The sequence below is a fragment of the Sylvia atricapilla genome, chromosome 1 (genome assembly GCF_009819655.1).
Source record: "Sylvia atricapilla isolate bSylAtr1 chromosome 1, bSylAtr1.pri, whole genome shotgun sequence".
In the NCBI taxonomy this organism is placed as follows: domain Eukaryota; kingdom Metazoa; phylum Chordata; class Aves; order Passeriformes; family Sylviidae; genus Sylvia; species Sylvia atricapilla.
Window position 1 is genome coordinate 124,241,924 of NC_089140.1, and position 13,626 is coordinate 124,255,549.

General features: G+C 39.3%; 1 protein-coding gene across 1 annotated transcript in view; it reads right to left on the reverse strand.

The window, feature by feature from the left end:
- The window catches only part of ZNF704 (zinc finger protein 704), an 85,310-nt gene that overhangs the window by 21,904 nt on the left and 49,780 nt on the right, over positions 1–13,626 (reverse strand). Inside the window, 1 exon segment of the mRNA XM_066332692.1 lies at positions 699–802. Coding sequence (XP_066188789.1) covers positions 699–802 — 104 coding nt within the window.

A 13,626-nucleotide genomic window follows, 5' to 3' on the forward strand; every position in this document is an offset into this window, starting at 1 on the left:
TTTATTTGTGTTGTCTTCTGCTATACCATGAATGAAGTAGTCTTTAAACGGATTATGGATATGATGGAAGACCATCAGAGTTACACAGAGCACAGGAATTGGAAAAGCAGAGAGAAGAGGATTGCTACTGCACGGCCTCTCAGCCAAGGACTGTGATCTGGAAGTGCTTTATCTTATTGTGGCTTTGGGTAAAATCTGATCTCATTTTCATGGAGTGGATGACAAGAACAACTGCTACCACATATCCTGGATATGGCACTCAGGACATGGTTTAGAGGTGAACAGGGTGGTGGTGCCAGGTTGACGGCTGCACTTGGTGATCCTCAGAGGTCTTTCTCAATCCTAACTATTCTACAATTCTAGAACTGTATGTCTGCAAATGCAAACAAGCTCTTTGAAAAATTAAGTGTTTCAGTGAGGTCAAGAGACTCTTCGAAGTGCTCATATCCCATTGATGGAATGGGCATCTCCCATTTCATAAACTAGAGCTGCTCAAGTGTTAAAGAAAACATTTTTTTTCTTTCAGTGCTGCACCGAAGACTTTTACTAGATTGGAGCAAAGCTCAGTATGATCCCAAACATATCAGAAGACAGCCACTCACCATTTGTTCCCCACCATGGCCACAACTCCTGGAAACAAGCCCCCGGATAAAGGGCCCTGGCACCCCTTCCCGCAGCCCCTGGCTCTGAAGGCTTACCGTTGGGTCGGACAGGAGGGCTGCGGACCAAAGGGCTGGTAGATAAACTGGTGAGTACCATGGCTGCTGTTACTTTATCCATGTCCAGTTCTTCTGAAGATTTCCTGAAACACAGTGAGTGAGAGACAGGAAACACATCAACAAGTATTTTTTATTTTTTTAGTGGTTTTCTTTTTCCTTTTTTTTAAATACCAGCCCAAATCATAAGCCAGCACAGCACAGTAACAAAAACAAGCTGCTGCATAGAGTTCTCCAAGCATTGGTCTTCCGGCAGCCTGAGCATATCAGGAGGCTTCTACAAGCAAACTAACTCAGTGTAAATAGGAAAAGAAGTGGGAAAACAGAATACATCTTTATATAAAATTTTCAGGATTACTTTGACTCTCTATAACTTTGACTTTGTTAGTTTTTAATTTTTCAGAATTTCAGCTATTCACATTCTTAGAGCTAAGTGTGTTCTTAAGGTGGTTTTCTTAGTCTTGGATGAAGACATAGAGCTGCAAAATTGGGTGAGATTACAAGCAACATTAACAACATACATTAGCGTCTGCAGGGTAAAGTACAACCATGAACTAGAACCAAGGGATATGAGTTCATTGCTTCTGCTTAACACTGTGAACGGCCCCATACTCTCTCCAAAAGACTGATCCTAAATTTTTCCTGGTCGGATTAAAACCCAAGTATTTGAAGTAATTAGGAAACTAGCATAAAAATTGTGCAGGAGGGATAGGAGGGTAGGGGAAAGAAAGGGGGAGAGGGAGAGGGGGAGAGAAAGAGATCGAGAGAGAGAAGACTGTTTTGCAGGTGTAACGGGTGAACCAGCAGGATGGCACAGGGCCCATTGCTCCCTCAGCCTGGTCTTGTTGGGAACCTGTGTAACTCCGAGGAGAGGACATGGAGAAGAGGTAATAAGGGGAAGGAGAGCAGCCAACTTTCCAGAGAAAGGAAGAGAAGACTTGGACAATGGCGAATGCCACCAGGAACCAGGATTCAGTGATCCATTGCTCAGGGAGTCATGGGGGGTGGTTTAGGCAATGAAGGATTTTTTTTTTTTTTGTCTGCAAAAATTATATTCTGACTTTTTTACTCAAGAGTAACTCTCTCACAATGTAAAATTTCTGAGGAGTAATGCACCAAAATAAAACCACCAAACCCACTACATTTAGCAGACTTTTGCTTTCCATTCTGGTGGGCTGGAAATCCCTATGGGATTTTCACCTTGTGGGTGGAACCAAGGCAGACAATTTTTTGATAACATTTGCTTTTAAACATATGACTAATCATCCAAAATCATCTTCTTAATTCCTAGAGATCAAATTAATTTTGATCTTACAAATGGACACTTCCTCCACTGTATTCTGCCTTCTGGTCTCTGGAGATGTCTCTGTGTCTTGCCAGGAGCTCTACTGAACATATCAGGTTGAGTCTAATTTAAAGCCCAAGATAAGAGGTAGTCAGCTACCTGCTGTTTCCCATCAACTGTTGGTCAGTAAATCACCAAGAGGAACAGGATGTGCTGGGTGCACTCCCTTTTCTGGAATCCTATCTCACCCATCAGGTGGAAGGTTCATTAACTGAAAACTATACTACAGTCAAAGGCTCTTGATATTCTAGTGAGCAAACCTTGAACTTGCCCATGAAATGTTTCACAGCTGCTCTGGCTGATGCAAGGACCCACACAGATGCTGATGAACACTCTCCCACGCCACAGAACAGCTTAACTCACACAACTGTCTTTTGCAACACATCAGCGCCTGGAACTGAAACACTGATGATGGTTCCTGCTGTGTTGTGATTATATCTGTAGAAACCTTTCTTTCCTTCAGCCAAGGCTTTTGCAAAGAGCACAGCAGCCATATGGTCATCATCAAGTACTGGAAAGATCTCGGCTATCTGCTATAATCAGCTGAATCCTGAATATGTCACCCATTAATTAGCTCCTTGTGCCTGCAGAGGAGTGTTTCACTCAGAATGCCAAACTCCTCTGGGCTCAGAAGACCCTTCCCCAGGGTTGACATGGAGATGCTACTTTCTCAAGACCAACACTGCTAGATGATTTTCCAATTACCTAAAACCCCAGTATGAAAATCTAGTTTCTGAGATGGCTTCACCTGCTCTGTAGGCCACTCCTGCTGGACTACACCGTCCCTGTGACTATCCAGTTGTGAATGATCCGTTACTCTTTGCAATTCTGCAACATATGAGGACAAAATGAGCAAAAGTTCCTGGTGAGATGGAGAAGCTGATCCCTAGTGTTTGCAGTCAGCCTTCCAACAAGGCTCTTCTGTGTGTGTGGCAACAGGACTAACATGTTCCCATCCAGGCCTCTGCAGAATTGCAAAATTACACTACAGCAGTTGTTGCAAGTGTTTGCCAAGTTGGTGTCAAGATGTCAGAGTCTAGACCCAGAGCTAATCCCAAAGTTTCCCCAAGTAGTTTATAACTAACTTCTAGTTCTTCTGATTTTTTCTCCCCTCTAAAATGATAAGCACTGCTGCTCTGAAAATATAACCCTTGCTCCAAATAATTTTAAAATGTCCCAAAATTGTCAGCACTGACATCTGTGCCTAAGGTGAAAATTTTCACAAGCAGGCAAAGAATAGGAATAGTTATAAGAATACTTGCAATTTCCAGCCATGCTAAACCACACTCTTGCAATTACTGGAATCCTTTTTTCTTCCTGATCCAATTTAACAGGCTAACAGCCCAAATAAAATGGACTTTGGACTTTTTCTCTGCCCATTTTGAATGACAGTCATTTTTACTATTTACTGCTCCTCAACTGCATCCAGCAAACAAGAACACTCTGCTCATACTTCCCAGCCACAAGAATTTTAGCAGCTACAAGTACTGGCTTATGTGAATCTGCTCCATTTTTACAGTTTGGCTCATAAATGTAAACACACATATTTCATATATCACTCAGCCAGTACTGCAGCAGCAGCCTTTGAGATACAGGCAAGGCATAAAACTGAAGACAGCAACCACTTAAGCCATCTGCATTTAGTCAGCATCACATGTGAGTTGATGCATTAAGACTGTCCCAGTACTTTACAGCTTTCTCTGCCGAAAAGCTGAACCTGCACACAGCTGTTCAGCACTATTTGGACTCAGTGGGGAAAATAACTTGCTTGTTACGTATCAATTGCTCCCAAAACATTTATCCCACCATTGCTAAGGCGATTTTCCATGGACTGAAATCATAAGCCATGATGTTACTGTTAGGTGTAATAAAATTTAAACCAGTTGTTATATCATCTACTACCTCAACTTTGAAGACTTCTTTTCTTTAACCTCAAATCCCAGTCTCCAAATGCATCTCCCAAGTTCTGGATGGATGTATTTGGATAGTCTGCATTTGAGAAACAAGCAGTTTTGGATCCTTTTTAAGTATCTGTAAATCCAAACACATGAAATAGCCAAATTACAATGAATCAGCTGAGATATCAACAGTACAAGTTACAGGTCCTTGGAGGCAGACCTTTTACCATGACCCCAGCTCTCTTTGTTTCATATCTCCCTGCTTCCTCAGCAGGGAGAGTGGTTTCACTGGATCTCTGCAATATGCTGATCTAGCCAGCCTGGCAATTAAAAGTGTCCTTTTCTATAACAGTCAAGGCAAATCAGACCACACTTAACTCTTAATCAATCCTTTCCTTGATTTTGCTGATGAACTTATTCCTTTTTTGATAATAATTTATCAATGTTAACCAACCATCACAGTTTCTCCAGTCAAAGCACTCTACAAGGAAAGGCTGGGTATAAGCTCCAAAAGATGAGAAAAAGAGCATCCAAGACAAGTCCAAGGCTATGCAAATGTTCCAAATCAATGCAACATCCAATCTCCTACTGTCCTATTTCTTCTGCCAACTCCTGGACATTGTAACATTTAAACTCTCTACTAAATATTATTCCCATCTGGACACACCTATACGACCATTATATTTTTCCTCTATTTTTTAAGACTTGCTCTCAAATAAATCCTTAGAAATACATTTTTTTTCTAGTTTTTAAGTCCTTAGAATACTCTTGATTACTTGTCTGGCTTAGATCAAAAAGCCTGCAGTCCTTCCTCTTGGAAAGACTGCATTATAAGTCAGTACTTAACCCAAGCATATTTTAAGGGTACTGGAGAATAAATAGTCTTAGAGCAGAGAATGTGGTAGTAGTAGCAGGTGCTTTTGATAAAATTGACCCTATTGAAGAGCACAACCAAGTTTACTTGCAGCAAAGAAAAAAAAAATTCATTTTCCCTGCCCACAACTCCAAAGCTTTCAGTTATATTTCCCTGACCAGAAACCTCTGACCCCAGTGCAGCAATGCTGAAAGCAGTGAGGCAGTGGTTCACCGTGCTGAAAGGGCTCTCCTACACTCCAGAGCTGCCCTAACACAGGCTGAGTGTGGGCCCGGCAGTGTTTCTCACCAGGAGTCCACTCCCATCAAACAACAAGAGGGACAGCAGCATCCTGCAGCTGGCAGGACCAGGCTGCAAAGGGGTAGAAACTGCAGCACCAGAAGAAGTGCCCAAGGGAGAGGAAAGAAAATAATATGTGCAATTACTCCAAGTGGATGTTGGGCACAAAAGCTGACGGTCACAGAATCAACATTCTTCTCTAGAATCACATACCCCTGCTTTCCAGCATTGTTGAGCCTGCCTTTCCTTATCCTATTTTATAAACAACAACCACCTGAAGCCCATAGACCCTAAACATTCAGATTTACAAAAAGGCTCACATTTTCCTTTGTTTTAGCAGTCATGTGCTTATCTGTTTCTTACTGCTAACCTCACCAGAGGGGCACAACAATAAAAAAATATTAAATAGGATTGATAAGAAGTGAAGCAGTCAAGCACAAAAAAGCTATTATTCTACATGAACTGTCTACTGTCTTCCACCCAAAATTCAGCTTATAACAGTGGTTTACAACACACCTGGATCTTTTGTAAGAAGTATCATATAAATATATGTGCATTAATAAGCTATAACTGGGACAAAATAACACTACATTTAAATTGCTCTCTTCCTCCCAGGCTTACATGTGCTAAATTCTCATGAAGAGACCTCTGAAACCTGAGTCTGATCACTTGACTATAGCAACATCACACTGATAATGTCATACTAAGCACTGCATCAATAGTGATAAACACGTTGTTAGAAGCTTTCGACACCAAAAATATGATCCATCATATAATGAATCACTGTCATCAGTGTACTACTAATAACAAAAGCACTTCTGAAGTAAAAATCCTAAATTACATTTTACAGGTAAAATAAAAATACTTTCATTTTCTCCAATTCATCATTAAAGGCAAAAACAACATCCAAACAAACAAGAAAATCCATGTACGTGGCTGTGTCTACAAGTATGTAAAGTAACTACAACAACTCTTCGATACTGACTAAAGATCTACATCATTCTATAAAATATTCTTAGTCCATACAATACTTTGCATTTACCATAATACTTGGTTACCATATAACAACTCAAAATACTGACAGTACAGACAAATTACCTTACTTCTTCCTCTTGTATTTGGTTGTTGATTATGGAGATTGAAAATTACTCACTTGCCAAACACAAAACCAAAAATTACAGAGAATGATATAAATAGTCCAGCGTCTTCAGCATTCTTAGGTAAAAGCAAAAACGTTCACAATAAAGCAATAAGCAAAGAGAAGCATTTCCAAATATTATATAAATACAGCACAGTACTAGAATGATATATCTCAGAACATTGACAGTGTTACTATTTACACATTTAAAAAGAGATCTGGTGTTTGATAATTAAAACAGAGATACAATAATAATGCACTAATTAGAAGTTAGGGATTTCTGCCTTTGCTCATTGTGGTCAAACATAAAATGAACACTTTCCACACTAACTTTATATTTGAAGACTAATTCATATGCAGAATGAAGAGCCTTTCTTTGTTTCTGCTCTCCTTGTTATACACAAGCAAATTCCTTTTATACTGACTGTAACTAGAATTAATTGAGATGAAAATACAAACATAGGAACTTTTCTTCTAAAAAAACATATATATACCTGAACTTCTTAAGGAAAAAAAAAAGAAAAATGCATCAAAGACCACCTCAAAGTTCTCCACCTCCTGGCCAAACTAACAGATCTTGTGATTCAGTTATTCAAAGGGCCTTTGGAAGTCTGGCTAGTGCGTTAGAGCCTGAGAGCGCTTGACAGAGTCTTCAGTAACTGAGACACTGACTTTCCATTTGGACTGTAATGGCCTAAAGACAATAAAAAGTCTCTGCACATCAGTCCTAAGAGTTGTGGGACATTCACAGAGTGGTTCTCAGCATCCTGGAGTAGAAAATACAGTTTAACAGAACTGAAGAGAAAGTGGTGTGTAACACAGGCAGGTTTCTCAGTGTCCTTTATTTGAACTTGCATCTAGCACTGCTCCACAAAGAATGAGCCTGTTTTCAAAAACACCTAATTCTCTATTGTCTCCATTTTCATTAAAACCTCTAAAACTTGACAGAAGAGAATCCATTCATTTTTACAACCATTTTGTAAATGTAGATATCCAAGAAATTGCAGTATTTGGTTCTAAAGGTTAGCTGATGTACTCTCCCACACACAGGGCTCTCCCTTGTCTCTCCCTCTGCTGCTCCAGGCACTTTCTCAAGCTAGATGGCTTCCCAAGCTGGGTGTGACCCCAGGAGCTCCTGGAGCAGCGTTTCCCAGTCTCTCCTCCCTGTGGAGGTACAATCCAGTGATGACACCCTGGCTGCCATGGAGGTTACCACCACACCAGGCCTCTTCCAGGAGTGCTGGCAGAGCTGCATCAGCAATAAAAAGGATGTCAAATGTACTGTGATTTCTGTTATCTGATGTAAACACATCCCACGGACACGCTCTGCTCCTGCTGCCCCCTCTGCAGTCCAGTGGCAGGAATAGCTGCTTTGCTCCCTAAGGCTCTCCAGAAAATTTTGCTTAAGTTTTGCAAAACAGATGGAAAATGCCTTTTTCATTGAAACCTTTTTATTACTGCTTTTTGAGCAACTTGTCTGACTTCCTTAGAGATAACCGAAATTTCAAACCTATCCATATGGAAACAGGACCGAACTCTAGATCTTGCTATCTGATTTACAAAATATGGGATACAGCGTGCTGGGAGTGGGGAGGGAGAGGATGGGTAGTAAAACACTGCTCTCATTATTGGCTGGTGATAAGATCTTCAGTTTTAAACGCTCTGCATAAACGGGAACAGTGAGGCAAGCCAAATTCTGCACCGGGAGATAAGCTGCAGTTTACATGAACAATTTATTCTATATATTGAAAAAATTGATCCAATGAATAATTTTTACTTTTCAAACAGTTGCAACCTATCAGGAAAACTTATCTGGTGAAGAGCCCTTGGGGCAATGACTGAAGCTGGAGTAGGAGTATGACACAGAAACTGTCTGCTTCAAAACAGAGCAATCAAATTAAGGGGCATCTCCTGAAAGATTATGAGAGCAAAGCAAAAACTAAATTAAGAAAGCAATAACAGAACCCTGCAGAGAGTGGTTATCCCTTATGGTCATCCACAAATCTTGAGGATTTTTGGGAGAGATTTTCTGTTCCATTTTTTCTACTTTAAAGGCCACTTACTGATGAAACAAATAACCCTGTACACAAACCAAGTCTCAATAGTGCCCTGAAGCAACAGACCAGTTATTCCAAATTTTATCCAAAGTATTCATGCTTCATCCCTTTCCCGCCTGAGCCTTATGCTACTGTTCTAGTTTGTTCACAGGTACATCCCCTGTCATAAATGAGCTCACTTTGACAGGGCACTGTTTACAGAAAGAAACCTTCACAATTCTGATGCTTTCCTCATTGAAAGGAGCTGGACCACTTGCTCAATTCAATACAAATTACCATGCTGAAGATGAAAAAAGATGAAAAAGTAGCAAAACAAAAAGTCCATAAATCTTAATTTTTGGGAATAATGATTAGCTGAAGATATCCTTACAGTAGATGCTACAGGAACGTAGTCTTCCCCAAAATAAGACAAAATGCAAGGTCAAATATGTTTTGCTTTTCCATCCTTCCCCCTTACCTATTGCAAACAGCATGATTCCCCCACTGTATGAATGCCTAATATCCCCAAAATATGTTTTACAATATTACTGCATATATACAGTTCTAACACACATACATGGGTAATTTGTTTAGCACAGTCTGTCTCTAAAAAGTTGCTGTAAATCAAGTTTAAAATAATATTAACTTTTTTTGCCACACATTAAAGTATAATTTTTCTCTAATAAAATATACATTGATGAAATATTTGAAAAACCTGCAAGTCCTCCTCTCACCAAACCAAAGAGCCACAGGCAGGTTATTCTGCTGCTATATATATCTACTGATGTGAACAAAATGGCAAGCATTTTGCTGAAATCAAGTCAATCTCAAAAATTACCCAAGGGTCATTGTTTATTGTTAATTTTTATATGTCATTCTTTCTGTGCTTTCCAATTATTCAGAAATAATTTTTTTCAAGCAAGAAGCAAAGAGAATTGTAAATAAAAAGCCACTGACTACATTATTCAGGAGACAAACAGTACCTTGTAGCAGGTTTGATTTAGTTACTTCTGCAACTGTTCTGCTGTTTTCAAGCTACCAGACATGGAGAGCAGAAGCTCCAAGCTCATCACTAGTTTATCTGCTGTGACACCAACTCCTATCAATTGCCTTTTTGATGTGAGCATATCCAGGAACTTCAGCATTTCTTTACATCAAGCTCCTTCCATGTTTATGAAGGCACAATTCAGGATACACCCCAATGCTGAGATGTGAAGGAGTTTTGGAATGAAAATGTTTCAGTCAGCCAGAGATGTGAGTGACGTACTTTACAGTAACCCACAGCTCCTCCGAATTACACACGAGAGATACAAAGTGAAGCCCCTGAGGCTACTCCAGTGTCAAGAAACTGCCTTCGCCAATTTTATGCCATGATGACTCAAGAGACAAGCTGATGTTCTGACAACACACTGGCAATGTGTTGAAGAGCTAAAGAAGGCCTGAGTCCTTCTGTTTTAGGAAAGAGAGTGCTAGATTACAGACAGAAATAGATACCACCACATTAAAAATACATTGTGAGGTAAACATCACCATCTTGTACACACTCTACACCATATAAACTTGTTTTGAGTGACACACAGTTTAACACTAGGTCTTTCAGATTTTTCAGATAGGTTGCTTTTTTGGTTTAAATCTCACAATTACAGAGGAGAGGTTTCTGTTGTTTCCTTAGCACCTGAAACTTCAACTGAATATTTTGAACTGTGAAGTATCACCACCAGATAATCTCCAGTCTTAACCAACATAATGTTTTCAACAAGGACACCTGACTTTGAAACAATTAGTGCACAAAGCCTTCTTTTCAATGAACCATCTCTTACTGAAGAGATTGATACATTAAATCAAACATCTTTTCTTCTTCCTTTTTAAACAACTCTTCAAACATTTCAAAGGTCCAAAACAACTTGATTTCTTCCAAAGGAGCCAAATACAACCCTGTAGATAGCCATCTCCTCATCTCATGAGTTAAACTTTTGCTGAACAGATAAAAACTAAAGATATGTTAAAAATGATGGCTGTGAAAACAGACACTACAAAACAACAAGATTTGAGTAGATGAATGGACAGTAAAGAAATGCCACTGAAGCTTCTGGGCAGAGTAGGACCTATCAGGCATGAGCCAAAGGTGCCTGACACTATACATCCATGTTACCACAGTGAATCCACACTACACATCACCAGAGTTGCCAGCTTTCTGTGGCTGAGCAAACCATCTGCACAGTTAGTGTGTGGAGAAGCCCAAGAGCACTGTTCCCTGCATGTACACTGCACAGCATGTGCATGTGACTGCCAAAGAAATCCCAGCCAGGAATAACTGCACCAAAATTTATGTATTTATGTACAGCAGAGTAATATCAACAAGAAAATGAGACAGTATGGACAATCTAGACTATGAGACAGTGGTCACTGATGGCAGGTATTAGACTCCATAACCATACATACTTCTTTACCACTTAACACTAACTACTGCACTGAAGGTGCTCTTCCTTAACAACTCCACTGAAGATGAGTTTAAAATAATCTCATGTAGAAGGTCCCTCCTTAGTCTGTAAACAATCAAATTTTTTTCTGTATTTCCCAGCTCAGGATGTTCTCCTAGCGTACAATTTCCTAACTGATAGATGTTTGCAAGGACCAGTGGTGGCAGATTAGTCACAATTTTTTTTTTTGTAGTATTGTTAAGTGCCCAGCATCCCAAATAATGAGAGTTTAAAACTCCAGCACTAGACCCAGAGCTTTGCTCTTAAAGAGCTTTGCTCTTAAACTATAGCATGGGTATGAGTCCCAGTGTGAAAAAGGACATTTCACACATAGATCTGGCGAGGTTGCAGCTGGGAATGATCATTCTTGCTGCAATAGCATGAACTGAAAACATTTGTCATGGCAGGAAAAACAGTACCATGCACCACTACTTTTCATTATACTGCACTAAGGCCATCAAGCAAGACGCCACAGTTCACTTAAACTATGTGACATTATAGTATCTATAACAGACCTTCAAATCTATCTTAACTTAAAAAAGCAGTTCACCTTTTACTCCTCCACCACCATTTGAAGTAGACTTACTCACTTATAAACAGTTCTAGCACCCAAAAAACACTAGTCTGAGTGATGATTCTTGAAAATTATGGCTACACAGTGGTTTCTCTTTAAAGCTACTGGGAAGTTACTTAGCCCCTCATGACATTTCAGAGCTCTGGACTCTAATCTTTGATTCCCTTCTTTGAGGGAAATCTCTCAAAGAAATCTCTCTTTTAGAGAGAGATATCAATGAAAAAACAACAACAACAAACAATCTCCAAAAAACCCCACCAAACCAAGAAAACGCCACCATCCTTCAAAAGCCCCCAAAAACTACAAACCAAAAAAAAGAATGGCCTGGGCTGGAAGAGACCCTAAAGATCATGTAGTTCTAGCACCCTTGCCATGGGCAGGGACATCTTTCACTAGACCAGGTTGCTCAGAGCGATGTTGTTTATGTTTTTAAAACACATGTAACAATCCTGGTGGAACAAATTGGCTGAAGTTAGAATCTGACCCTGTAACTGAGACAACTGCAACACAACAATAAACAACACCAAATCATCAAAAAATAGAGGTTGCACAGTCAAGCAGAGGGTGAAACACACAGTCTGAGAGCAGAGGAAGGCTGATATTCCATAACCTGCAATACACAAAACACCTTCTCAAGTGGTAAAGAATGCAGAAAGAAGCTGGAGGCAGCAATTACTACATATGGTTCTACTGGGATAGTAGGAGATTTGGGCAAAACTAGTCTGCAAACTATTGCCTTCCCTATAATTTGTTTCCAAGCAGTTTACCTATGACCTGTAATAACATTATAGGAAATAGCTAAAATACATATGTACATTTAAACTGAAATAAAGGCAGAGCTTCATAAACCATCTGGAGATACAAAAATAAACACGGATTAAGAAGTCCTATGAAACTTATTTTTGATAAAACATTGGAAACATACAAGATGGTCAATTTAGATGGAATAAAACTGAAGGGAGGTATCAGGAATATTTATTAAGGACTCCTGATCTAAATGTTTTTCCAAGATGCTATTTACATTAAACATTCATTATGATATAAAATATGAGCCCAGCGATTTTTGTTGTGTTTTTATTTGCTTTTTAATTACTTGAATGTTTTGTTTTGAAAAAAAATGAAATGACTGACATAATATGTGGTAGCTGAAGAATGTATTTGGCTTAACTCTGCTGTCATCTTTGGCGTTCTTGTTCTTAATTCAACCTTTTTTTTTCATTACAAGAAACTACCAAGGCTGTGGCCTGCAGGTACCAAAGGGAAACTGAGAACACACCACCCAGCCTTCGGTTAGTACTAGGTCCATCTTGTTTTGCAGTTTGTTCTGCTAGACAGAAACAGTTCCTTGGAAATATACGTATTTGTGTTAGAAGCTGTTTATAAAGCCAAAATACAACAATGCTGTACAGACTCAGTTGCTGAATATGTTCTTGCAGTTTTCAAATCAGGTAGCAAAACCTGCTCACCACCTTTTTTTTTTTCATTATTACTTTTGTCTAGGAAAAAACACAGCTCTCACAAATATCACAAGTGATAATTATCATGACATAAAACAGCCAGTCACTTTTTGTGGGTCTGGTATTATGCTCGTGTTATCCATTCTCAGACTTTCGTAAAGCTACTCTTGCTGCTGAGAGAAGTACAATAACAATCATGACAGGCACCAAAAGAAATCCACACAAAAATTATCTTCCCTAACATCTTCACCACTTTCCATACTGTCCTGTGTAAGCAGTATTCTGTATTAAACTACAGATGCATATTGTAAAAATCTACCAAAGTCTTTCTGAAACGTCCATGTTACAGTTGTTACTACAAACCTCATTTGTGTTTCCATCTATCAAAGACAACACAGACTTTAATGACAAAAGGCATCGTTTTCCATTATAGAATTCAATTATCTTCTTCCTCTCAGAAAAGAAGTGGACTGTTTTCCACTATTAGTCAACCAAGTACAGATTTTCTACCTTTTTTTTTTTTTTTTTTTTCCCCATACAATTTGCAATGGCCTAATGGTCTGCTTTCTTTGTCTTCAGATCACAAATGTAGAAGTGGCTAAGCATGTGGAATGTTCCACACTAATGAATTAGAGTATTTATAGTCAGAGAGGCATTGACATTTAAACTTTTAGCTAAAATTATTTAAGGAATTCTCTCCATACACAACAACAGCACCTTTTTCCACTGAGAATGGAGTCTCAAAGGAGCACTGTTATTAGTTTACTCTTAAAATTATACTGGCTAGAAACACAGGCTTGGAAAGCTGGGAGAACAGCAAATGCAGCCA